The sequence below is a fragment of the Camponotus vicinus genome, unplaced genomic scaffold, assembly GCF_025532165.1.
Source record: "Camponotus vicinus isolate PSW18456_S1 unplaced genomic scaffold, iyCamVici1.0 SCAF_1, whole genome shotgun sequence".
Taxonomy (NCBI): Eukaryota; Metazoa; Arthropoda; class Insecta; order Hymenoptera; family Formicidae; genus Camponotus; species Camponotus vicinus.
The window spans coordinates 9,171,870-9,199,045 of NW_028141945.1; the positions used below are offsets into that span (position 1 = coordinate 9,171,870).

At 31.7% G+C, this 27,176-nt stretch overlaps 5 protein-coding genes across 13 annotated transcripts in view; 2 read left to right on the forward strand and 3 right to left on the reverse strand.

The window, feature by feature from the left end:
* LOC145972728 (uncharacterized) overlaps positions 1-7,742 on the reverse strand; it is a 24,961-nt gene extending 17,219 nt beyond the window's left edge. The window contains exon 1 of one of the 2 annotated variants that reach the window (XM_083101597.1): positions 7,659-7,742. The gene's annotated coding sequence lies outside the window, so the exon portion shown is untranslated. The remainder of the gene's footprint in view (positions 1-7,658) is intronic. The other variant, XM_083101642.1, reaches the window with a different exon arrangement.
* Positions 7,136-18,008, forward strand: LOC145972707 (uncharacterized). The gene is given in 10 exon segments (XM_083101522.1): positions 7,136-7,321; positions 10,721-10,825; positions 10,828-10,869; positions 10,871-10,945; positions 10,948-11,090; positions 11,092-12,911; positions 14,579-14,781; positions 15,029-15,376; positions 16,023-16,103; positions 16,524-18,008. Coding segments are annotated over 10 exon segments (3,057 nt in total). The 5' UTR covers positions 7,136-7,282; the 3' UTR covers positions 16,725-18,008.
* Positions 14,929-24,233, reverse strand: Spt3 (Transcription initiation protein Spt3). Of its 4 annotated transcripts, none has more exons than XM_083101744.1 (6): positions 24,093-24,233; positions 23,790-24,020; positions 23,386-23,700; positions 23,117-23,304; positions 22,893-23,041; positions 14,929-15,387 (listed from the first exon to the last, which is right to left on the reverse strand). In XM_083101744.1, exons 1-5 carry the CDS (start codon positions 24,151-24,153, stop codon positions 22,901-22,903), a joined length of 936 nt encoding a protein of 311 aa, XP_082957870.1. In that variant the 5' UTR covers positions 24,154-24,233; the 3' UTR covers positions 14,929-15,387; positions 22,893-22,900. The 4 variants fall into 4 exon arrangements, with proteins under 4 accessions (XP_082957870.1, XP_082957852.1, XP_082957862.1 ...); XM_083101726.1 differs by lacking the exon at positions 14,929-15,387 and adding an exon at positions 19,250-19,877; XM_083101736.1 differs by lacking the exon at positions 14,929-15,387 and adding an exon at positions 21,987-22,249.
* LOC145972725 (WD repeat-containing protein 91) lies at positions 19,372-22,752 on the forward strand. Its single transcript, XM_083101579.1, has 8 exons — positions 19,372-19,611; positions 19,757-20,021; positions 20,103-20,218; positions 20,475-20,662; positions 20,736-21,051; positions 21,142-21,263; positions 21,336-21,990; positions 22,080-22,752. The coding sequence occupies exons 1-8, from the start codon at positions 19,492-19,494 to the stop codon at positions 22,227-22,229; spliced, it is 1,932 nt and encodes a 643-aa protein (XP_082957705.1). The 5' UTR covers positions 19,372-19,491; the 3' UTR covers positions 22,230-22,752.
* On the reverse strand, positions 24,093-25,910 carry Csl4 (exosome component 1 Csl4). 5 transcript variants are annotated; one of them, XM_083101786.1, is made up of 6 exons: positions 25,529-25,907; positions 25,336-25,451; positions 25,003-25,254; positions 24,844-24,925; positions 24,602-24,734; positions 24,093-24,166 (listed from the first exon to the last, which is right to left on the reverse strand). In XM_083101786.1, exons 1-5 carry the CDS (start codon positions 25,563-25,565, stop codon positions 24,613-24,615), a joined length of 609 nt encoding a protein of 202 aa, XP_082957912.1. In that variant the 5' UTR covers positions 25,566-25,907; the 3' UTR covers positions 24,093-24,166; positions 24,602-24,612. The 5 variants fall into 5 exon arrangements, with proteins under 5 accessions (XP_082957912.1, XP_082957902.1, XP_082957894.1 ...); XM_083101776.1 differs by having other exon boundaries at positions 24,159-24,254; XM_083101768.1 differs by lacking the exon at positions 24,093-24,166 and adding an exon at positions 24,168-24,296.
* Between the last annotated feature and the right edge of the window lie 1,266 nt (positions 25,911-27,176).

Consider the following 27,176-nt stretch of genomic DNA (forward strand, 5'->3'; position numbering starts at 1 on the left):
AAATATTAAATAATATATTACTTTCATCTTATGTATTTAGTTTGTTCTATAATAGTTATAGAATATTATTAATAATTAGATTGGAGTATAATTAAAGATGCAATTTGTGTATGAATTCCGGTTATTACTTCTGGTCTATTCTTTAGTTTATTTGTTATTCTTTTTCAAAGATAAAAAGATAATATTTTTCTACGTAATATTTTTCTACTCCATGTGATCGGGGAACGTTTTTCATGTAGAATAAACATGAAGAGGCGAGGATGATGTGTTTTTTGCATTCAATTAAAATATTAATTAACTGCACAAAAAACGAAGTAATATTTTTTTATATTTGAACGAAATATCCTGGTGAAATATTCTGACTGATATAGAATCGCTTGTATTGTGTGAGAATCATTCGAACAAAAGGCGAGCTGAAATCGATATGGTGTATAAGAAGAACGATAAAATGTATTCCTTTTTGTACTCGGCATTTATATATGTAAGTATTCCGTCCTCAAAAGGATTCGATCAACCCCGTATCGCAAATTTCCCTAATTAATTTAATACTCATGCATTTATAACACCAAGAAATTTTCTTATGTAAAAATATCACGTCAAATTATATTATGAAATTCTCGTTTACACATTTAAAAGTTTTGCATACGTCAAATTTTTTAGTATTATCAGTAAAGGAGTTATAATTTATTTGCAAAAATATTAATTAATTAATAGGGTAACTAAAGACAGGAGTTTGAAAAAATTTCGCAGTTAATACATTATTTTCGAGCTTTATATATATATATATATATATTGCAGTTAATACGGCCCTGTGGTCGGTAGCGCCGGTTTCAAAGCGACCCGAGTTCCGGCATCGAATATGCTCCTCAGTTGGCGTCGCGACGCTGCCATCGAAGGGACGTAGGAGATATTAACATTAATATCTGCAGGCAGCATTTGCTCCTATATTGTTGAAAAAAAAAAGTTATTCGAAATGCACTACCGCGTCTTATAATAATTTTCGATAATCAAAGTTTAAACGAATTAAATAAAAAAAATGCACGACGACAAACTACAGATTATAATTTAGAATATATCGTGATAAGGAATTATTAAAGAATAATAGCATTATTGAGATCCAGATATAAGAAAGTGTGTGTCAAGGGAACGATCTTGGAAACTTTGGAAAATCTTGAGCGCCGCCGATATCAGGATGTCACGCGTTATTAAATCGTCATTGCATCACTTCCGGATCACGCAACTCTCAGGAATGAATAATTGAAGACACTCAACCTACTTTTTTTCACGTAGGCGACTTTTTCCTTTCGAATGCTGTGGAAAAAGATTGCGCAAAGAGAGAGGGAATATTTTCTTTGCCCTTCGATCGGCGTCAAATTACTAACGAAGGCGTGGATTGCCGAAGGAAATCGAAAAAAATAGCTATATGTTGAGAAAGTGGGAAGAGACATCTTTCTCGTCGAAGCAAATATCGCGACGACAGCTTCCCTCAATAATTTTTTCCCGTTCCTCGTGAATGATTCGATTATGCGGAGGGAAGAAAATAATTATTTTGATGTATTGGAAAAGTGTGAAAATAGAATTTTATCAAAAGTAAGGAGGTAGAAAATATATAGAATAAAATATATGCTGATGTAAAATAAAATAATACTTCAAATAAATAAACTAAATATATATATAAGAATATTGTGAGAGAGCAAGTTGATAGTATACGTAAATTTTTGAGTGAAAATTGTGTGTAACGTATTTAAATGTGTGAAAGTTGTCGCGAGAAAAGTGCATTTATCTATTTAGTGAAAAAGTTACATGATTAATCTAATGCATTTTTCTGTAGCAGACTATCTTGAAAATATTGTATCGAAAAATCTGTCTTAGTGGAAAAGGAGAAAATAGAGAAGACAGGATCGACTTGCATCATTAAAAAAAGAAACGGGGTTTATGTGTTCGCCGCTGGTTGGTGATAAATCGACAGCAACAGTCGATTGGTCTCAAAAGGGGTGAAAGATCGCTTTCACGGATGCAGTATCTTTTATGACGATTCTGTCGATAAGTCAAATGTGAGATTTTATATATTTGATTCACTATGTATCGCAATTGCACCTTTTTTACGAAAATTTAAAATTATAAATTACAACAATAATCGGATTATCACGCGTTTTGCCTTTATATCATCACGCTTGATTAGTCTAGCGTGTAATTATTCAGCTATTATGTTAGTAGCGTATAATTATTTTGCTTATACAAAAAATATTAATTCTTTGTAAAATATTTTGTAAATATTTTTATACATAGAGGAAAAAATTTTTTAAAAGTGCACATATCTCGTATATATTTCAATCTGTGGTAAAACTAAAATCAGAAAAATAAGTTTTTTTTTAATTTAATAATATTGCTAATTCCGATTAAATAACGACAAATTCGAATTTTTCAAAATTATATTAAATTTTTATACATGACTTTTATTTATACAATAAAAATATAAATATTCATATGAATTAGCCTTGAGCATTAAAATGTAGTAAATGCCAGAGAGGATTTTCCATGTGACAGAGTATTTCTCTATGTAACATTTCATTGCCGATGTTCTGTACGTGATATCGCACATATTATCGTTTATGTTATTCAATGCTTTCGATGTTTGAGTTTTAAATGTCAAAGTATATATAGAATATTGCTTTAGTTGTAATCACACAGTGTCTTCTCGCTTTATATATTTCTGTATCACGTATGTTATATACTTTTTTAATTAAAATTGTATAACATTGTGTAATTATAATAAAATGCGATTGTGCAATTGTAGAATGCACTCTCTCATCATCTGTTATGCCGAGTGGTTCGCACATACTCATATTATCTATTGCTAGAATTCCATCCGAGGTCGTCGACCTTATAGCTAATGTCGTCCGAATCCGAATAATTTTAGATAGAAACAGGATTCGCGCGGATTATAGGAGAGTGCGAATTCGAGATCACAAGGGAAATACCTGGCGCGGTCAAGATCAATGAATACCTACAATTGGCATGCTTCTTGATGATTATCGTTCGCGCGTTGATTAATTTGAAAATAATATTTTTTTGCGAATATCAAACTACATATTAGAAAAGATATCTCTCGAATATACTTATAATGATATTTTTTGAATATTCAAATCTGTATTTTTTTAAATATTTTTTTAAGAAAATTAATTAATGATTTTTTTAAATATTTTAATTAACATTTTCTTAATCTTAATTAACATTTTCTTATGCATATATAGTATTATATTAGATTTTTATTATAATATATTGAATATTTTTTCTAATTCAAGAATATATGTATATTTCATACATGAAATGTAGAAACTTTGCGAGAATATCTCATTGTCAATATAGTTCAGAAATAAAGAGCAAGCTTTTTAATAAAAGTTTATTACGGCGATCGACTCATTACTTTCGATATTGATTTCCGAAAGGTTTTTTTTATTGTATTTAATATTTCAAGCGAATCACAGTTTTTATGACTATATTAATGACTCTTTGTATCATTTTAGAAAGCGAATGATATCGTTCGTAAATTTTGGTGAAAAACATAGCGATTATTACACGGCCTCTTTACGAGATAAATCTTTCTCATAGAATTCCGTTCTAAAAGCTTGCCAACATTCTTCCGACTATTTATACATGCTCTCAAATAAAATTCGTAGATCTATGAAATAACGAACGGAACTAAAAGGGGACAAAGTGACACGAGTCATTAATATGTTTAATAAATGTATGCGACGTGCAAGTAGTGTGACCGCGCCTGTTGAGTGACATGACGTTAACACTTCAAGATCCTTATCTAATCGCGTAGATCGCATACGATATGCAGGGAATCGAGCCACGGCACATATTCATGTTCCTTACAGACGTCAAAGATTAAATCGAAGAGCCAACTTAAATGCAACCGGAAGATCAATGCGTTTCTCGGATATTCATTCTCGGAGAATGTCAAACGACTATTTCTCCTCGTGACTCCCTCTCGATCTCGAGGGTGATTAGTTGACTAGAGAGAATTGCTTATAGAAAATCATTGCAAATTATAAGACACGTTTAAGTGTTTAAATGTATCATTCGCACGTCGGAGATTGAGAATCACAAAGCACCGCCACGCAAACACCCGCCACAAAGATGTCGAGCTCGCCGCGAGTACGAAAAATGCCGCCCAGGCCAAAGATCATACTACCGATTCCGGGACAATATTATTCGCAGCCAGCGACCGGTATGGGTTACGTGACACCGATGCCCATGACGCCGGTTTCCGGTCAACCGCAGATGATCTACACCAACCGGGCCAGCGAGTTCGTCTTCAAGGGGATCAAGGGTTTGACCAAGTCCGGACTCAGCGTGGGAGAGAAGAGCGTCATTTGGCTTTATGAGAAGGTAAAACTGGGAAATCGAAAGTAAAATATTTTTTTTTACTAGTATTGATATCGAATGTAATTATGGATATTTTTTAAGATTTATCGAGAGAGTAAAAGTTAGCATTGAACCTAATGTTTCTTGTTATGTTCGTAATTTGATATATATGTATAAGCACTGTATTATTATTTTTTTAATTGTAATGCGTCTGATAATAAACGTTTTGTGCAGGTCAGTTCTTGGAGCAGAAGATGGTTCACGCATATTTTTTTAGTCGTTATCGTATTTCTATATAGCATCGCTGGAGCGATGATTTTCGTGACAGTTGAAGGCACAAACGAGGAGTCTGGTCGCTTCGATATCCGGAAAAAAAGGTAAATTAGAATTGAAATAAAAATAAATATATAGAATATTAGAATAAATAAGATAAATAATAATCTAGAATAAAATTCGTAATCCTCCAACGTCAAGAAATTCGATAAATACGAATAAATCGCGTTTAATAGCATTGGCTTAAAAATCAATAAAGCATCTATCAATTATTTTTCTTAATTTAATACAAGACATATTATTTCTAATGAAAGAGTCTGAATACTAGTGCTAAAATTAATAGTGATCATGATTTAGTAAAGAGTTTTCAAGATTTCTATGGACTACGAGCTTTATTATTTGCTTCTTTATTAAAATATAATTATAAGATGCGATCAAAGGATGCAATAGACCTCGTATTCAGAGAGATTATTAAAAATCCTGTAAAATGCGGAATAATTAAACAAGTCAAGTGATTCTTTCGCAAAGAGATGCCATTCAACACGTGCTAACGATACATTGAGCTAGGTACTTTCCGCGCTGTGATATCCGGTAGTTAATTATGTGCGGGAATTTTAATCTGATCCTCATTGATCACGTAATATGCCAAGGCGAGCGAGACAGTTGCTGTGGTTTCAGTTCTCGTTGTCGATAATGTTATTCCTGGTCCCTGTTAGCAGCTCCACATCTGTTCCGTATAACAATCGTTTACCATGCAAACCAATATTGGATTTCGCGGTCGATCGTATAACATTATTTGCAAAACTGCTCTGAGATTCTCGTTTTAACGCTATTATATAATTTGTATATCCCACAAAGTCCTTTTATCATTTTTCTGAATCAATTTTGTAAGTTAAAATTATTATTTTTCAATAATAAAATCAATGCATTCATCGACCTATTTTGTTTATAATTTGATAATTCAAATAAAATAAATTAATTGTTAATAAAATTTATTGTTTCATTTTTTTGTGAAAAATGTGAACATATATATTCTCTGTGAAAACTATTATATTTTTCTATTATATTTATCGATAATTTTTAACCCGCGACACACTTGTCACGAAATAATAAACATGACATACTTTTACGTTGTATCGCCCTGATGCCCTATCACGTTAGATCCTATCTCGCGCTTTTCTTTGCCCATGAAATGATTTTCTCTGTAATTTTCTTTTTCTAAAATCGATTGCGACTTTGATATGAAGGCCAGATCGGCCGTGAAAAGTCGACAGCTTATCTATAAGAAATTCACCTTGCGTGATAGGAATAATAAGATTGTGTGTAGCATGGACAGAGATATTCAGCAATTGTACATTTATGTGTGCACAGTATCAGAACTAAGATAAAGAAAGAGATCGTCTTCTATAAAAGCCAGGGTCAAGATTGTCATTGTTTATTTCTCAGAAAAAATTACAGTAAAAATTCAAGCAATAAAGATACTTTGTTATGATCGCGTGACAGAAATAAATATTAATCTGCACCCTGTGGCCTAAATTCAATCAAAAATAATCTAAAGCGTTTGTATGAGGGAGAAAATATCAATTAGGATTATTATATATCAATTAGGATTATTGTAATAATTCTGTAATATTACTATAATTATATAGCATGTGTATCTTTTGTGTCTCCTTATTTGAACAAAATAGATTTATGGGAAGCTTTTCCTAAAATCAACTCTTGGAATCAAGGAGTGATTGAGAACGATTTGATCTTTTAGCCCTATTATGTCAGATTGGAAATTTCTTGTTATTGGTCAGATGTGGCTTATTTATTGGATACCAATTTAATCCAGACATTTTAATTAATATTATTTTCTCTCTCTCTCTCTCTCTCTCTCTCTCTCTCTGTCTGTGTGTGTAACGGCTTTATATATTAAAAGAAAATTTCCACCTGGTTTTAATGAGGAAATAAATAAAATATATATAATGGATTATGAAAATGTGGAGATAACACGTATCGCAATATGAAAGAACAATTTGTTTACGAGATTTTCATGCTATATCTTTTTTAAAGATTTTACTGCAAATTAAATAAAATAGTTATCAAACAATCAAATAACTTATACACATAAAGAAGATAACTTATTGATTATTAAATTTATACTCAGTAATAAAACTAACAACCATACGTTTCTACAAAATAACTTGTTAAACATATCGTAATAAGTACTAAATAAGATAAAGAGAAAATAAATAACATAAATATTTAGTTTAATTAATATTAAACATGTACACAATTTTTTTATAAAAGACGTAAATGTGAAACATTTGCTAATTTGTATTCTTATATTATTTTTTGTAGTTCTCTCTAAACTTTAAAATATATAATAATTTTAAGTATTACAACACATGTGTAAAACGCATTAAAATCGAATGAAGCTCTTAACTTGAATCATCTTAGTATCTTTTATTTGATTATAGAAACGACATGCTCGAGATAATCCGGGGATTTTGCAATAATTCGGAATTGGCATCAGACATAAGTCGTTGGAGAGGACAAGCGGCAAACGAACTAATGGAATACGAAAATGATCTATATGAGTTTTTCAAACGAGGCTTGACGGACCGCGGTCAGAAAGTGTGGACATTCTGGAATGCCGTGTTCTACTGTGGCACAATTTACACGACCATCGGTGAGTAGAATATTTCTAGCCTCGTACGATTTAATCGTTCATTGGCAATTCGCCATTGTAGCAATTAACTAGAAATTCCGGTCTTGGCAATTAGCAAAATAGATTTGAAACTTCACGAATATAAAAATGTGTTTGTTAACTTTAATAAAAATGATTCTTCGATATCACTTCGATATCATACTTCGATATTACATATAAGGTTGTTAAGAATACTATATCGAGTGATAAATTCATTGTCACGTTTCTGTCAAAATATTGTCAAAACACGTACATATGTATGAGACTTACAGAATATACATTTTTCTTGGAGAAAGACAAACATAATTTTGATACTTACGTAAAATAAGATGGAATATTTATGTAATATATGCCTCTTGAGAAATAGAGCAACTTTAAAACGAAATATACACGTCAAGAGCAGGAAAGCCGAGTGGGCAGAATGTCTTAAGAGAGACACGATTATTATGATAATCGCGATTCTGACAAAACATTTTATGACTTATTTCAACCCGCGTCGTCATGCTCATAAAAAGCGGAAGTCATTTCTATTTTTCTTCGGGTGTCTTGATGAGATCGGGTTTATTTATCTTACATTGCCTTACTGAGCGAATGATCGAATGCTCGCAGATAAACCATGGAAGGAACTTGTGTATTGCATTACTTGTGTGGTGCATCAACATGCTGCGTGTGCAGTGTGTACGACTGATTTCATCAATTCTAGTATATACGACTGATCTCATCAATTCTATAGCTTGTGTACTGCTCTGGCGTATATCAATGTGAATTGGTTTAAACGTGAACCTGTTAGATTCAAATTTATTCCTTTTGTATACAAAGAGGATTTTATTATATTATTAATAAAACGCATTAACGGGAAATTCTCTTTTGTCTAATAATATTTTATAAAAATCGATAGAATTTTTTTTATTTATGATGCGAGCGAATTAATATTTTTTTATAAAAGGAATATTATATATATAGTCATATATATATTTTTTCTCTTGACATTTAATACATATATTATAAATTGAGTTATGAGAAATAAGATAGAAATATAAATTTCATCAATTTATCATTCTTGATATTTACTTATACATTATTTACAATTATACAAGCAAAAATAAAATGCAATGAAATAAAATGTGATAAAGTGTAATATATTTTCGTAATTTTTTTGCGGAAAATTCGCGTTATTGACTAATATGTGACCTAGTTTAGTAGGTGCTCTCAGCAATTTTTACTCTCTTGCGCGAAAATTGATATGTACGCACAAGTCATATATATATATATATATATATATATATATATATATATATCATATATATATCATTATTGATATTCAACTGCGAACAATATTCATTACACATTACCATTTTACAGATGTCAATATCTATTAAAATTCTCTCTAATGTGTTTGTATTGAAAGTGATTTTCCACTAATATTTCGATCAAAGTTGTATGAATTGTAAACATATATAACGATATCAATAAAATTAAAAATCCAATCAGAAAGTAAAAAATCCAATTTCTGCTATCAAGAAAGATTAACTCAAAATTTTTGTCAAATTGTCAAAGTATCTATAATCGAAGAGAAGTGTCGTAACATTTATATCCGTGTGATCACATCTTGTATAAATATATAAAATATATTCGCAAATAAGGACGATAGCAAATACGCGCGTATTTTTAAAATTTTGCGACTCGAATATTGGACAGATTCGTGCATTCAATTTTCTAAACGACGACATAGTGCCCACGCATACTATTTTGAGTCCTGTCATTATATAACGAAAAAGAAGATGAGCAAGATGATCGTGGAAAGAGACGTGTTTTCGAGTTTTCGAGAAATACAAAAAGAGATGTTCTCTCGCGTGACATTTTCTTTCGTACCGAATTAAACGTATTTATTCAACTCACGTTGTGATATCGGATGGAAAACATCATGCAAGATTGTTACCGATTCATATAGCTCGATTGAAGATTAATTGATTACATATATGAATTTTTTGAACGAGAAACATCGTTGTTAAATTTTAATTAAAACTATACGAGATAATGTTAAATGTTTAAATTTGTATATTTTTGAATTGTTTTATACATACTGATGCATATGTATAGATTGTATTGCGTTGTTTGCAATATCTATTTCCTCTTGATAAGTAAAAAATATTTTGTTGAATTAATAACAAGAAATTAATTAATTATTTTAAGATAATTAATTATGTAGAATTAATCTAATTTTGTGCATTTTTCGAAATAATGAATTAACATATCACAATCAAAATCTTCGAATATATGCAAATATATCTGAAGATTAATTAACTTGTATGCCACATGTTTTGCGAAATATGTTCTTATTCGCTATTTTACAGTTTTGTTTTAATTATAATTATGATTATAAATGAATACCGCATAACATTGCTGCAATGACAAAGGCATGTTGGAAATACATGCAATTGTTTAGATTGAGTGTAGTAAAAAAAAAGAAGATACATTTCTGCGAATTATATTTTTAGTCTATAAATTGTGATCCCAAATCGCTAACGAGATAAGAGAAGATCCGCATAAATGTCTATGTCGATATTTAATCTATGAATTATGTTTAAATTATTCGATCTTCTTGAAAATATTTCGTTTGTTATATTTAAACATTTTTCGAGCATATCGTATAATAATTGTTAAATCCTTTTTATTTTATTTCTATATACATGTCCAGAAAATTTCAAATTTTATAAGCTATCTCTTTTTTTCAATATGTAATTCGATTAATCATTTTAATACTTTATCGTGGATACATATTGTATAGAAAGACATTATTTCAAAACTGTTTTTTTATTTATCAATGTAAATATCAAGAGTTTATTCCTTTAAACTATTGAGTTTAATTCGAAATTACTATAATTTTCTTTCAATTGTTTTTATCCTGTTTAATCGATTTGTTTGAATTAAATTATTATTACAATCATAATTTAATTATATTCTAGATTATCATAATTTTCTCTTTGGTACCTTTGTTTTATTAATTGTTTCATATATTTAGACTCAATTATTGCAATCATAATAATTGTACATATGAGGCGCATGTATATATGTATAGTGTACTATTTACCATACAAGTAATTAAATTTAAATATAAAGTACCTTTAAAACTATATATTACATTATAAGTATAATATTATACACCTATATTTTTTATGCTTGCTATCTAATCAATTAATATAATTTTCACATTGATTTTTGTTCCTTTCTTTTTCAACAAATGAAACAATTAAATTTTCGATATGTTAAAATAATCTTAATTAACAGGTTTCCTTCATTTTTCGAAAAATCTTTTTCTTTGTGATATTTGTATAATCGACGTATTCTCAGCTGATCGCCTGACAAAATCCCTGATCACAGGGGTCACAAGGTCACACCACCCACACCACGATTCCGATGGCTCAGCGCAAACGTCGAGCAGGTTGCGGTGGATGCAGGCGCGGCATCGCGACGCCAAAGCGACGAGTTTCGCGTTGCGCGCGGCGCCGTCGCTCGATATCCGCTGCGGCACAAGCCGGTCATCCGGTTCCGCCGTCGCTGGTAGCGGCAAACATCGCGGGCGTCGCGGTGCCGACGGTGGTAGTAGTGGTGGTGGTGGTGGTGGCAGTGGTGGTGGGAGCAGCCTCCGTTTTATTTCTGTCCCGGTCTCGTCGGGGCCGGTCTCGCGAGTATATCGAGTACGTTTTCCATTGCGAAAATCTCCCTCGCGAGGAACGTCAACGAAGATTCGCGATGGAGGATAGTTACACGGTACACAGACGTCGCAAGGCGGCCGCTAGAAAACGCGAGAAGACGCCCGAGCCCTCGTCGAGGGGTGCCGCGTCGCGCATGGATACTTCGGACGACGAGGACGAAGAGAGGCGCGCTAGAATGGAGAGGATGGCCGAGGAAACTGAGAAGATAGACCAACAGCAGAAGGAAAACAGATTGGTGCAGCAACAACAAGAGGAGTCTGCGAAGGAATCAGAGAACCAAGACAAGAAAAGGGATGTTCACCAAGAACAACGTCCTGTCCGAAGAAGGGACAGAACTGACGCGAGAAAGTCTGCGAACATGGATGATATGATAGCTATACGTGCCGAGGTAGCTGCCAAATCCACGGCGGCTGGGAATAGTTCTGGGAAGAATGACGCCGCAGGGGTTGATGACAACACGCGGTTGGTAAAGCAGACCACTGAAGAAATGAACAAGTTTAATGATGAGAGTACCATGAAGAAAGAAGTCAACAAAGCTGAGATTGTTCAAGTAGTCGAAGAAAATCTGGTCGCCCAGGAGGCGTCGGAGACACCGAAGGAAACGAATGACGAAATCGTCAAACCTGCCGAAGTCCGCAAAGTCGAAAGGCGATTTAAGAGAAAGTCGAAGGACCGCGTAGAAAGGTACAATCGATCAACAGATTCTAGCGATGCGGATGAGAAGAGCGAATCAAGTCAAAAGAGGACAAAATCGCCGGAAGCAGTAAGGCTCAGGACAAAGAAGACGAGTGGAAGAAATCGTGTCAGTGATCCGGAAATTCAAAAGAGGGATGCCGAGAGACAAAATCGAGAAAAGAGATTGTCGAATCGACAAAAGCTAGAGAGCGAATCTCGGACGAAAGATAATGCCGAGAAACCACGTTCGAAACCTTACAGTCAGACTGAAGATTCGGACGAGGATTCGAAGAATATCAAGAAGAACGAGAACCTTTCACCGAAATCTGAAGAGCGAATGATTAAGAGATCTCCGATTGAATTGAAAAAGCAGATTATTCCGCTGAACAATGAAAGTTTGATCGAGGATTTTGCGAGAGCTCAGAGGGAATACATGTTGAGGGAGCGCAATATTTTGGATCCCGACGCCGCAGAAGTCTTCCAGGATGCAGTTGAAACTAGTACTTTGAGGAAGCGCAAGTTCAGTTTGGCGCACACCGAAAGTGAACACGAAGAGCTCGTTCAAGACTTAACGGAGTCTTCCGATGTAGCTAAGTCTTCCGATAAGAAGAAATCGTGGTTTTCCTGGATGTTCTTTTGGCGTAGAAAACAAAAAGATACTAATGATATCGTAAAAGAGAAGATTGAGGACGAACCGAAGCCGACTCCGAAAGTTGAGGAGATCAAAGAGGAAAAGCAGGAAGTTCCAGAAAAGGTTACTTTGTTGGACTTCTTTAGAGCGCTCAAAGACGTTGTCGGCGAATTCAAAGTCTTCGTCGAGCAAAATCCACGAGAGGCGACAATCATCAGACAGCTACGAAACCGCTGCATAGCCGGATTGCTGCTTGTAATGATCTATTGCGGTCTCGGTGGCTTCCTCTTCCGGTTCGTTGAGGGTGCCTTCGAGACGTTCTACAAATGCGGTGTGAAGCGCGTGAAGAGAGATTTTTTGGATAGTTTATGGAATTACAGCCACAATTTGAGAGAGGATGACTGGAAGAGTATGGCGCGTAGGAAGCTGATGGAGTTCGAAGAGCAGCTTCATACCGCTCATGAAGCGGGCTTGCATAGTTACAGCGGTCAAAAGAGCTGGAGTTTCTTGAATGCGGTCTCGTACTGTCTCACCGTCATCACCACCATCGGTGAGAAAATATTTTAGGAAAGGGGAAAGAGTTGGACCCAGAAATATAATTTTCTCCTGAAATGAAGGAATTGATTCTCTCTAAGATCCTCTTCTACTAATTCTTGCATTATTTTTTAACTTTTTATCAAGTTTGAAAGTATTGAAGTAATGCAAGTATATCTTCATGATAATTTAATCAAAATAAATTTCCTCTCCAATTAAACCATTAACATTTTGACACTTTTTTGCAAAAATATATATATTTTTGAAAATTTCATATTCTTCAATATTTTCAATATTTTTGCACTTTATAAAAGACATACTTTAATCATACCTTAGTCATTAAATTATATAATATATATATATATATATATATATATATATATATATAATTTAATAACTAATTATAAATTAATTTACAATTAATAAAACTCTATATTTTTTTCTAAAATGTATAACAATATTTATTTAACAATAAGAGCTTTCTTACGAGAGAAATCGTTTTAAAATAGCTATAGTAGCAATCTAAATTAGCAGAATTGATTTTAATGACTTTAAAAAACTTTAAAACAGTCTTTTAATTCATTAAAATAAATTTATTAAAATTAATTAGATTGCTGTTATATATAATAATGAAAATATATTGTTAGTTTAATATTTGCTATTCTGAAGGGCATTATGTTAGTGAAGTATACTTTGTTGCGACAATGAAGGCACGCAAAGCTAATATTTATGTAAATATATATCTATCTTACGAAAATTTACGAATAAGTTTCGTGCTCCACGTAAAACGTTTTATAGGTCTCGTATTGATTTTCTGACACATGAATGCAGTGAAATTCTGTTGTCTAGGTTCTGATGTAGTGTCTCAAAAGAAACATTGCAGATATAAAATTTAATTAGCCGTTTGATTAATTGCCTGTCAATTTTGATTTCTAGCCAATAAATAAACTAATAAAGCGAAATATTATTGCATATTATAATGAAATAAAAAACATTTTAATTAATTAATTAATTCAATATATTTTGTCCAACGTTTTTTAAATTCCGATTCACATTCGAATAGTGCGTGTGTACCGAAACTGTCTAGATCACCAGGTGAACGTGATAAATTTGGACCAGAGGAAAAGGCACGAACGTGGTTGACTCGTATTACGCAATGCTTACAGTTTTTCCGACGAAATAGTAAACTCACAGCTGAGTACATCTGAACGACACGATTCTATCAATGAGATTGTTCAATTGCATCGAGCCAAATTGATTTCTTCTTCAATCATGCGAGCCAAAATCATCAATACAAGGAAACAACCGTCGACTACGTCGCTGAATAATCTAAAATTAGATTAATCGTAAACGAGCCGCTTTCGATTCAACAAGAGATCAACGCAGACAAAATAAACTACTGACTGTGAGAGATTTCACGCCATATATGCGTTTTAAATGTAACGTTTCACTGTGCATATTATAATATTAAAGAAATATAATCTAAAAAACACACGCGTGATAAATATTACGTAAATATAAATTCTCATACACTATATCAATTGTATTGAATTGCGATTGAATGAGCGATTTTTTTCTAGAATATAATATAAGGAAATATGATACATGAATATATCAATATTAATTATATATTATATTGATATATTTATATTGTTGTGATCTAGACAGTTTTTTTAATTTCAGGATACGGGCATATTTCGCCAAGTACAAATGCAGGAAGAGCCATCACAATCGTATACGCTATTTTCGGTATCCCGATGTTTTTAATTATCCTGGCCGACTTCGGTAAGCTATTTACGCGCGGTATAAAGTTCCTGTGGGCATTCGTGAGAAGATTATACTACACTGGTAGCTGTCGCAAGGTTCGTCACACTGGGCCTGTTCAGGTGAGACGATAAAGTGCCTCAAAAAATATTAAGTCAGTAAGGGAGAAATTAAATTAAAAATTAAAATAATGAAATATTAAATTATCCGGAATTTCTTTTTTACAACATTAAATTTGACAATTTTTGAATTTTTGAGATATTTCGCATTTGTAGTATTTTTTATATATTTTATTTTTTAATCGCTTGATTAATTAATCTAAAGTTGAGTATTGATTTTACTTTGTCTATTATTCCTGGGAAATTGCAGGAAGTTATGAAGGGTGTGCAACTTGTATACGACTTCGCGAAGTTTCGACGGCCGTCGCAGATGAATCCGGAAGAGATCGAGGAGATACAGAGGCAACAGGTGCAACAACAGACAGTCCTCAATCTGGACGGCAACGCACCGGATACGCCAGGCACACCGGCAATGTCAGCATTTGCCATCGATGACGAATTCAATCTGCCAATCTCGGTCGCGATCGTCATCCTCTTGGCCTACATCTTCATAGGAGCTACTTTGTACTACATGTGGGAGAAATGGAGCTTCTTCGAAAGTTTCTATTTCGTCTTTATCTCCATGAGCACTATAGGTTTCGGCGATTACGTGCCACAGGTGATTATCTCCTGAATGTAAAACCAAACATTTTCCACGTAAATATCTCTCTTTGTATAAAAAATTTGTATAAAAATTGATAGTTATTGTGAGAGTCTCTTAATTTATAGCGATTTGTAAATGTTTATAATTGATATAAATCAAGAGAGATAAATTGTACGAAATGAAGGTATTAGTAGTAACAGAACTTGCTTGAGTAAGATATATCACTTAATTTTTCATTTTTAGTAGTAGTACATGAATAATGATTCATGAATAATGATAGATTAGTTGCTACGATATTAGTTTGTTTAAGGACAGCACAATGTCCTCGAGCGAATTCACGAATTTTGTTTCATTTGCCCTTAGCGCCCTTTTGAATTTATCACTTCGAGTTTATGATCCCACGATTTTCATCTTGTACAATAAACGATTACTCTAGTGTTTCTTTTTTTCTTTCACGGTGGCGTTTAGATGGTAAGCTTTTCAACATGCCAAAACTTTCTCAAAAAAAAAAAATCGTATATCATCGTACATTCATTACTTTTACACACATGCTTATTTTCTTTTGCAAATCGTTTAATAAATTAATAAACTTACAAATCTATCGCGATTTATCGAGATCCATGATTCACCTAATTTAACACAAATTAATTGATTGATTTAGAATCCCGTATACATGATGTGTTCGATAGTATATCTGGTGTTTGGTCTGGCACTCACATCCATGTGCATCAATGTCGTACAGGTGAGCAAAAGAATTTTCATATATATGTTTTGTATTCAAATTCTTATTTATCAGAAAATGTATATATAATTTATATATAATAATATTAAAACTATATTTTTTATTCATATTGTTGACTGATTATTATAATTTTCTTTTCTGATTTTCATTTTTAAATAAAACAGTTTTCAAAAATTTTGATATTAATGTCTAAAAGATATATCATGAAAATAATACATATTTTTAATTAACGATAATATATAAATTCAACAATTAAATTATAATATAATATAATATTTCTTTTATTTAGTACTTCATTTGTGTATATGATTATGTTGATTTAACGATACAGTGATTAAAACTAAAACTATGCTGCAACTATAAGCCAAGGAAATAGTGCTCATTAATCCGATCGAATTAACCCAATTATATTGCTATCAGGTGATGCTATCAGATTCATTCAAGCATGCGACCCACAAGATTGGTGCCACGATTGGTTTCGAGGTTGCCGAAGACGACAATTCAGTGAAACCAGCACCGCCGCCGCCGGTCGAGATCGCGGACGTTCACGTGAGCTTGAAAGAGTCCGAGAGCGACGAGAGGATCGCGCCCAAGGCCAAACAAGAGGACATCGATCTGTAGATGCATTTCTTTTTCAGAGAAACTCCTACACATTCGAGTGCTCGCTCGTTCGTTCATTTCTTGAAATATGCGTGCGTTTTTCCGGTCTAAAAAAATAATCGTTCACTGGCTTATACAACGCACGGGATACACAATAACAATTTCAAGTACGCACGCAAAATCAAGCTTTATGGCTCGAGAAAAACAATCATATTCATTTGAGGGTCCATCTTCATATTTGAGATCTATCGAAGTTTGATTGAAGACAACTAATCTTGGAATGTTTGATGTTTTTTCAAGATTGAATTTGCGGATGGATGTTTCAGGTCTAATTAAATATTTCGCTTATTTTCAATAAGCTAAAATGCTGTGAGATTCAATACTTTGAAATTCAACTCTGAGAATTTGTAAAATCTCAAAGTTCTTCTTATTCTATCGATACATAAAGGCGATCCCACGTGTTTTGACTGCATCAGCAGAAGAAAGCATTATGCGCTATTACACATCCGTCTATTGCTGAGATCGCGACTAAACGTGACTTTCTCAAATGTATATATTTCTAAGATAGGCAAAAATGCCGATAACGATGCCGATAATTTTATGAAACTGGAGATTTAATCGTGCGCTTATCAATACGATTACGTAACGAGTTGCCTGAAGAGATGTAATACTAGATGAGCTTTGGTAGAAATTCGCGTGATAATGTGCGTAAGTGATAATCCAACGAAAATATCGAATTCAAATTGTCCGAAACGATACGCACAAATGTATTTAAATGATGTCTCGTCAGGCGAGTATCGTATACGGAATTTATGATAATCTTGTGAAAAAAAATTTATTTACAGAAAATCATGCCAATGATATGATGAAATATCACTTGTTCGTATTTTGCAATTTGGCTACAAAAATTTTAAAATAAAGAGATAATTCTGCTTTATAAAATTTCATTGTGATATTATAAAAAATAATTATACAATTATATATATATATATATGTAATTTGTTACGTTTTAATTATTATTATGTAGTATTACATATTTCATAATATCATTGGCAAATAAAACAATTCTTCAATCTAAGGTAAATAAAATGTATGTTATATTGCGCGATATCTCCAGTAGTAATAATTATTGATACGACAAATTGCGAAAAACTATTTTTCTTAAGATACATACATCGAACAAGAGAAATATCGCCACTTTGTAGCCGCGCTCTTGCCAAACATATTCGCGGATCAGACTATATCTCGCGATTTATTTTTTGTAGTATAGTGTCTATTGACAATAAATGTAAGGAAATTCAGGTATTTTGTATATTCTGTAATTCACATCATAATGTGATTTCCTTCCTGAATTGTCTTTTATATGTAAAATGTAAAATTCGAGATGTGATCAACTTTAAGCCTGTATAATTTCTTTTTCTGTGAATTTTCCTGTAAATTATTCTATGATTCTCTCTGCCGTTAGGATTGAAGGAAAAAGTTATGTCCTTGAATTTTTCTTTGTACAAATAGCATATTTAATTTACATAATTTACGCAGCAATTGTCTCTTTGTGATTTTTAACGAGATCTTATCTATAATATACATATAAGAAATAAATAAATTAAAAAAATATGAATGTGAAAATTTATTTCATAAAATTAAGATATTAAAAAAAATTTTAATCAAGAATTCAATTCAATATCTGGAGAAAATATAGAAAAATTTAAAGGTTTTTAAGTAATTCTTTGAAACTTATAAAATAATTATATCTCTCTCATTCTTTTATATTTTTTATAAAATATCTTTTATATTTTTTCTACAAACATGTTATTATATAATGTTATCATACCAATCAAGAGATTAAAGTATGACGGTAGAATTTCGATAAAAACAAAATAATACTCCTTTTCAAAAAAAATAAATTTGTTATTGAATTTTTATGATAAATATGACAAGAATTCCTGTGCATATGATAAGGTTTTTAATCCAATAGGTTTAAGCCATAATCAATAGCTTTGTTTGACAGAAATATTATTTTTTTAATTTTATGTTGAAAATATAAATGGCTTAGTGAATATATGTTTTCACGATTTTACTATTCGTTAAAATTACAAAAATTAAGTATGTATATTTATATGATATATATATATTACTATAATATATAAGATATTTAATATTATTGTCATTATTATTGGGTGCTTTCCATTTAGCGACACAAGTCGACACAAGCATTATTCTATCTTTTTTCAGTGAATAACACAAACAAAGATAGAATGACACTTGTGTCGATTTGTGTCGCTAAATGGAAAGCACCCATTATCGAGATTATCTACAAAAAATGTTTACGATAGAATAATAAGATCGTATATACATATATAAATATTATACATATGTAGAGATTTTAATAATATTTAATTTTATGATTTTCTCTTCTATTCTCTCTCTTTCTTTGTTTTGTATCAATTTTTTTAAAAATATTTTATGCTCTTTAAAATTCAATAAATTATCCAAGAAAAAAAGATTTTTAATAATATAAAACAATTTATATATAAATTTCATTTGTAAATTTTCTTCTGGAAATTTGAATTCATGCTTTTCGTCGAGAATCGAATGCTTATGCGAGAAATTGATCGATACGCACTCGAACCTTCTTTTTAATCGCAATGCCTTTTGTTGGCAATCCTGCATCCATATGGAACCGTTTCTCTGTTACATTTCCAGTGAGGAACTAAGATGGCCAAAGGATGACAACATACAACTGTCAATTGGTGCGAACGACTGATATTTTAAAGAGATTGGAGGGAAAATGTCTCACGTACAATATGTAGACGAGTTAGTTAAGGAGTACTTGCTCTTCAGGGGCTTTAGTCAAACTCTGAAAGTCTTTGATAATGATTTGAAGGCGGAAAAAGAGAAAGGCTTTAGGGTGAGAATCCTTATGTTTACCTATGTTTTATACACAAGACATGTTACTTTATAAATAGAGATCATTTTACATAAATTGTATGCTGTAATATATGAAAGTTGTTAATATCAATAAGGCTTAATAATGGCTATGTTCAATTAAACAGGTAGATAAAATAGTTGATCAATTAATGCAATATGTATACAATTATGATCTGACATCACTGAGGGAATTGTGGGGTCACTTGGATACTAGAATGTTTTGCCGACTGGAAAGTCATTTTACACCTGCAATCAGAAAATTGGAGAATGCTGTGTTAAAGATGTACTTGGTAAATGCGGCTGTGAATGGCAAGCAAGATAGAATACAGGAATTTTTTACCAAAATGACACCAGAGTTACAGGGTCACTCTGAATGGAAGGAGTGGTTTGGTATATCTCTTATCCATTTAATGAATTTATAACGTTGCAAGTTTTGTGAAATTATAATTTGTACGCTTTGTAATATTACAGCACTTCCTTTTATCAAAAATCCTGAAGACAATCCAACTTACTCCGTTCATTTTAGTAAGCAATGGCACGATACTATGTTGGTATCTTTACATAATTTCTTAGCAACAATTTTTCAAGTAGGTAGAAAAATATTTTATTGCACTGTACACACATAATTCTAGAGCTAAAATTGATTTCCTTATTAAATGATAGTCAAATAATAAAATTAAATGTTTTAAATGCAAGTTATTATTTCAATTAAATATGTTTTTAATCAGTGTGAATATTTGATTAATTTGTTATTTTCCTGTTATGAAACAAAGTAGATAAAATATTTTTCAATTATATAGTATAACATAAGATATTAAGAAATTTGATATGCTGTTATCTTAGTGTATGCCACAGCCAACATTACTCACGATAGACGAGGATACAAATAAATTAAAACGATTGCAAGAAGAGAATGAAATATTGAGACAACGATTGAGCGAGTCTGTTAAGATAGAAAACATATCTGATGTGAATCCAGGATCAGCACCTCAACATCTCCCTATCATGGACGATTTTTATATCATTGCTCAGTATGTTTTCTGTCAATATGATTTCATAAAAAGACTATAATTTTTAATTTGATCATTGATGTTTAATTAACAGAGAATCTCCGTTATTGGAAAATCCTAAGACACTAAGAAATCTCATAAAGAACATAGGTGGTGGATCCAGTCCAATTTTGAGTAGAAAGCCGGTGATAAACGTAAAAAAGATTGCGGAACCTGAAATGTGCTCGACGAAACGGACAAACACGAAAGGACGGGTAAATTCAATCAGCAAGTCCGATGCAGTCGCCAAGAGGAGTATCAGCTGTGATTCAAGATTAAATAGTTCTAGAAAAAGAGACTCTTCTATGGATACTGCTATCGAGAGGAAAACTAAGGAAAAAATAGATTCCAGTTATATTCTCCTAAGTCAGGTAGAAAAAAATATCGTTAATGTCAAAAAATTTCTGCTATTAACTGCTTTATAATTGCTTGTATATATAATTTATGTAATACGTTTACAGGAAGAATATACAGAGCACAAGACCTCCATAATCCAATGCAAAAGTAATGCTAGTGGATCATATGTCGCGACGGGCGATGCTGATGGTATCATCAAAGTATGGACTCCGATTCCCTCGCCAAAGTAATAATTCATGTAACCTTCTTGTTCCGTGTAACGCCAACATGCGATTCTTATTATCGATGTTTTTATTAGGACTGTTACTACGTTCACTTCCGCTACGGCAAATTCCAACAAGGCTATTACTTCGCTAGACTGGATATCAAAGAATGAACGTTACTTTTTACACGGCGACAATAATGGTTTGATCCAATTGCACGACACTCGAGATTGCAAAACGCTTTGGGATATTCAGCATGAGAATTCGCGAATACTCACTTTAATTTGTAATCCAACGGAATCTACGTTTGTTTGTTCCGTATCGGATGGCAACGAGGGTAAATTACTGCTATACGATATAAAAACGAGGAAGCTCGAGAGAACATTGCCGCTGGAGCAGAACGTTACCGCTTTATGTTCCACGTTCAATCATAACGGCCAATTACTTATCACGGGATTGTCCAATGGCAATATATTGATACATGATCTGAGGCGAAACGAGATAATAGACAATCTCAACTGCCACTCTAGCCCAATAATCGATATAGAATTAATTAATGACTTTACGAATATATGCGCGCAAAGCGAAGACGGTAAACTATGCCAAAGAAGCTTGAATCACTCGGGAAAAATCTTGTGGGAGACCAAAATAAAGATCGACAAGAATCCCGTTCACGGAAAGCTGTTTACCTTTGATCAAAGCGGTAGTTATATGTTACTATGTACGCAGACTGGAGGAAATATATATAAGGTGCACACAAGTTATTTTATATAAGAATAAAAATATGCTTAAATTATAATTATATAACTTATTTTGACATCTTTATCTTACTATAACAGATGCCACCAGGCGCACAAGGAAAGATTTTAGAGTTAGGCGGACATAAGGGTACCCTATGTTGCGACTGGTCGACTGCCAATCAATCTGGAACTTGCATAACTGGAGGCGCGGAAGGAAAAGCGCGAGTATCGACGCTACTCTCACCATGATATAGGAATAAAATTAGCATCTGTATAAATTCGTAAGACAAATAGTTACTATTAATATATGAAAGATCTTGTAGATATATATTATTTTACTCATATTAAGCTCAATGGCTGCAAAACAAGTAAACATTATATTAGATTTTAAAACATTATATTACGTATATCGCCAAAATATTGGTAATATGTATAAAAAGAAATTCGGATATTTTATGGAAAGTACAATGTATCCCGTCTTGAAATAGTTACAAGTAGTGTGTACTGTAATATAATAATCTTTTATCTTTGAAAAAAGCAATCAGGGATTATCAAATGTGTAAAATGTACAGAAATTATTATAGGGAAAATCTCATATAAGTAATCTCCAAAACTATATCAACTACATGACAATTTTATTCGGTTTTATAACATTAAAAAAAAAATAAAAAAAAATAAAAGGCAAAATATCATATAAAATTATTAGAAAAATAAAAAGCATGTACAAAAATCAAGAAAATGTCAATAAATACAAGTCAATTTTAGAACTAAATATATGCATTTCTCAGAATTTTTAGCAATTAAACTTGTGTAAGATTAATGAATTACAGTATAGATTATCTTATTATGTAATGTAATTTTTTTTTTTATTATTATTTCAGTGATTATTTGAGTTTCTAATTTTCCTCTCACCTTTATATTTATAATGAAAGAAGTTTTAAATTTGATCTTCTCATGGACCATCTGTTAAAAGGACCTGTCATATCTAGCTGCGGAGACCAATACCTCCTAAGTGCTTCATTTATCTCTGAAGGAGTAAATGCTTTTGTTACGTTGGTATTCTATAAAGAAAAGAATAAATAATACATATTATTTTGCGCTATAATTATATTTTTTTCAATAAATATAATATTTACCTCGCCATGATAATATGGCTTGTATGTAAATGGATTAACATAATTGAGCCGTTGTCGATCTATGGCATCGCCATGCATTTTATTTTGATCTTGTCGAACTAAGAATGCGAGATCAATAATTTGAGCAACTGTTTCATATGCGAGATAACTTAAAATTGCATATGCTTGTTTTGACAAAGTAATGTCACCTGCAAGTTACAAAGTATGAACATTGAAATAACTATATTAAAACATATATAATAGTTTTAATATTACTCCAAAGATAATACCATCTAAGCCAACCCACTCGCTGAATTTATAGCGATTCTTGTTCACAAAGGACACACGACGTGCCCTGCTATATTTTATGTAACGCATCTCATCCATGGATCTTGTCGCCATATCCGCACGAATGCATCTACGTCGTTTAATCTCATCCATAGTGGATGAATTTTCAAGAAGTTCGCCTGTGTTATCAATCTGTTCTAGAAAAGCTTGAAATGGGATTTTCCTCTTAGTACTATCCAATTGTTCAGAATCCATAACATTTTGTGGCATATCATTCACCATAACTTTTTGGACTGAGATTCCAAGTTCTTTGAGTTCTGAAAAGAAAAGCATGTTACTCTGAAAAGAATAATGCTATATACAATGCACGTAATTAAAAAAATTCTACATATTTAAATTCACACACCAAGATATTTTAAAAGACGCTGAAGTTTGACCTTATTTTTACGCAATAAGAAAATAAGGTCCTCTCCATTAACAATGTTATTTTTCTTTGAACCAGCTCGTCTATCCGCAATTTCACAAGCTCTCTTGACAATTGTTTTCATTTGCTGTAGCACCACATCCTCTATGATCTTAGCAGATTCAAGCAATGGTTCACTACTATCACCAAATCCATGCATCATTTGTCGAATATCTAAAAATATTCGAATATATTGAAAATATTTAAATTTCACTTAGTAACCTAACCTCACAAATTAGCACCCACCCTGAGTATAATTCAAGTCAGATTCAGTGTCCATGGGCTTTGAAAATGATGCTTCTGCCATTCTTGTTTAATTCCTTCAATCAAATGACAACGAATAATATGGGATTTTCTTCCAAAAAAGATAAACAGCATGCACTCACATGTGCATGTCAATATTTACATCTAAAGGTAAAAATAGATTGCTAGTGCTGCCACACTATTGAGCTATAAATAAATCAATAAGAAAAAAAAATAATACAGATGTAAAAAAGGGAAAAGATTACAAATATACATATACATATAACTAAATGTAATATATAAATATATCAAATGAAAAAAAATAAATAAAAGGAATTGAGATTGAAATGGTTGAGAAATTTTATTATTCACTGCTGTAAATTATTGATCCATTATTTTCAGCAGCATCAACATGGGAGAGAGAAGTTTGATGTTATAATGTCTACTTATATAAATTTTTTACATTTAAATTATTTAATAGTTAAAAGTGTATTTTATAAGTCCTGTATTACTTATACGTCTCTCATTGTTCAGTATGTTCTGCCGCAACATGTTCTGGCACAACCTTAGCAACTTTTCGGAATTCCTTGCACAAAGATTTTGGACATTGCATTTGTGTCCAGTTGATTGGTACCATAGCTACACCTGTGTAAAATAGATTATTATTTAAAAAAATCAAAAAGATATATATATACATATATATATATATATATATATATATATATATATATATATATATATATATAATATCTACCTTCTTCATTATGTGCTATTACAACTCCTAGCTCATTTTCCGCAGTACTCAATTGATAAGTATGTGCTTCTGTCATTGGCATCTATCGAGAAATATAGGAAAAAAGCAACAACTATAATCTTGATAAATAATATTTTCTAAAATAAATTTAAAGGATACAACTCTTGCAAGAATAATATCTCCAGGTCGATAGCATTTGTACATTTCTAATCTATCTTTGTCAATTGCTCGAACATCTTCTTTTCTTAATATCCCTCTGTAAGGTCTCGTCAATACTATATCACCTACACACTTGATGCTACACTTACAAAATCTCTGATTAACTAATGTAACTATAGCTGTCACAATATCCCCCGGTGCAGGAACAATACTTTGTTCTGTTATACCCTGTACCTCTATTGTACGAGTCTGCTGTAATACATATTTAAATATATATCTATTCTGTCATTTCGAATACAAGTATACTTTTACTTTTTCAATATAAAAACTAACTTTTTCATTTGTTATTAATTTTACAATGCCAGCAAGCTTTGAATAAATATATCCTTGCTGCTCGTATGTTCCAGGTCCGGCTATATTAACTTTGTCAGATACACATAATCTTTGACCTGTAAAAAATCGATTGAAAAGTTAATTTAGCGTGCTTGTAAAATTTAAATCACTAAAAATAAACGAGAATAGTTACCCGGCACACAAACGATAAGTTCCTCTTGTTCGTTCATTATTTTATTTCATTCATATATAATTTACATCGATAATTAAATTTATTTATAGAAAATATTAAATCTGTTATAAGTAACCGTGTCAATGATCTATATGAAAGATATCAGATATGTAAATAAATTTGGGTCAAAAAAATTTAACTTGATTAAAAAAAGGAAGCTTTTTCTTTCGAATCACAATTAAAGGTTATGTTAATCGTATGTTTCTTCGGGCTGCTAAGTTTGTTCAAAAATCCTGTTCGTGGGATAGAATAGTAGCATTTAATTGACCAATCAGTACAAGGGAATCCTTGCTCCTCTTATGCCGATTGGTCAATGAAACTACTCTATTCTATGGATAAATTTCCGAACGCACTCCTAAGCTGAAGTTGGTCGCGTAAAAATATTACGTCACGTGACTGGCAATAGCGCGTCATGCGCATGCGTGCGATGTTACTTCGAAAATCGCAAGTCTTCGGCAGTTCGCGCCGCGAGAGATCGCTCTGCATTTTTCGCGATTGTTATCGTCTAAAAAGTGAATCTCGCGCGCGAAAATCATCGGGAGTGTTTCGTAAAGTGTCTGCAAGTGTCTTTGTAACGTAAATATCACGTACAATGGTTGTTATATCGTGTATCGACAAGCGGAGTTTTTGCGGAGTCGACTGATGTTATCTTCGAAAATCTCATCGTCATCATTTTCGCGCCGAAGTACATCGGAACTGTAAAGAATGTATACTTATTATCAAGTATGTATATTTCTTCGTAATTAATTGTATTAGAGTTGTTTTTTTCGAGTATTGGAAATAGCTGTAAATAAATCGAGAGCAATTTATTTCCTGATCTCGCAGCTTTTGAGCATCGACGAGATGATGTTAGATCACAAGATGATTATAATACATAGAATATTAATTAAACTGCAATAAATGTATCGAGATGTTGGTTGAAAAATTAACTAAAATATCATATTCGCGATATATTACGAAATTATATTGAAGATTCGTTAATTATAATAATTAATATAATAATTACGCAGTTTGGAAAAACATTCTCTGTACACTAATGTCATCTCGGCGAATCTTATGGAAATTATTAGCCATACGTAGATGATAAGTTATCCACCTACAGTTATCTACCTATGAAATATCAGGATATTCAATAAATCACAAAAATTTATAATAAATTATATAAATTGTAATATTTTTTATCATATATTTTACAGATTTGTAGTATCATATATATTTTTAAAATTTTTATATATATTATATATTTTAAAATTATCATATATTATATTTTTAAAATTTTGTGTTATTTTTGCAAATCAAATTTTAAAATATTAAAAAATAATATCACGAAGAATTTTAAATTCATGATAAACAATCATATTAAATATTTGTACTTTTGCAATCAATTAAGTAGTGAATTTTTAATATAATATAATTAAACATAGTTATTTGCTTTAAATAATACAAATATTGAAAGATGTAGAAACACAAAAAAAAAATTAAAAATATACATTTTCAATATATAATTAATTAAAAGATTAATTAACAATTTATATATAAATAATATATATAAATGTATATGTATTTTTTAAATATATTTTGCATGTATTTTGAAACTAAATGCAATTTC

Bases quoted from the DNA above. Each gene is read 5' to 3' on its own strand.
- Csl4 (XM_083101786.1), bottom strand. From the start codon at position 25,565: ATGAACGAACAAGAGGAACTTATCGTTTGTGTGCCGG. The intron at 25,255-25,335 runs GTTAGTTTTTAT...TATGTATTACAG, and splicing joins AATTAATAACAAATGAAAAA to CAGACTCGTACAATAGAGGT. The intron at 24,926-25,002 runs GTATCCTTTAAA...ATTTCTCGATAG, and splicing joins ATATTATTCTTGCAAGAGTT to ATGCCAATGACAGAAGCACA.
- LOC145972725 (XM_083101579.1), top strand. From the start codon at position 19,492: ATGTCTCACGTACAATATGTAGACGAGTTAGTTAAGGAGTACTTGCTC. The intron at 19,612-19,756 runs GTGAGAATCCTT...TCAATTAAACAG, and splicing joins AAAAAGAGAAAGGCTTTAGG to GTAGATAAAATAGTTGATCA. The intron at 21,991-22,079 runs GTGCACACAAGT...TTACTATAACAG, and splicing joins CTGGAGGAAATATATATAAG to ATGCCACCAGGCGCACAAGG.
- Spt3 (XM_083101744.1), bottom strand. From the start codon at position 24,153: ATGGCAGAAGCATCATTTTCAAAGCCCATGGACACTGAATCTGACTTG. The intron at 24,021-24,092 runs GTGGGTGCTAAT...GAATATTTTTAG, and splicing joins TGACTTGAATTATACTCAGG to ATATTCGACAAATGATGCAT. The intron at 23,305-23,385 runs GTATTATCTTTG...TGTAACTTGCAG, and splicing joins CGAGTGGGTTGGCTTAGATG to GTGACATTACTTTGTCAAAA.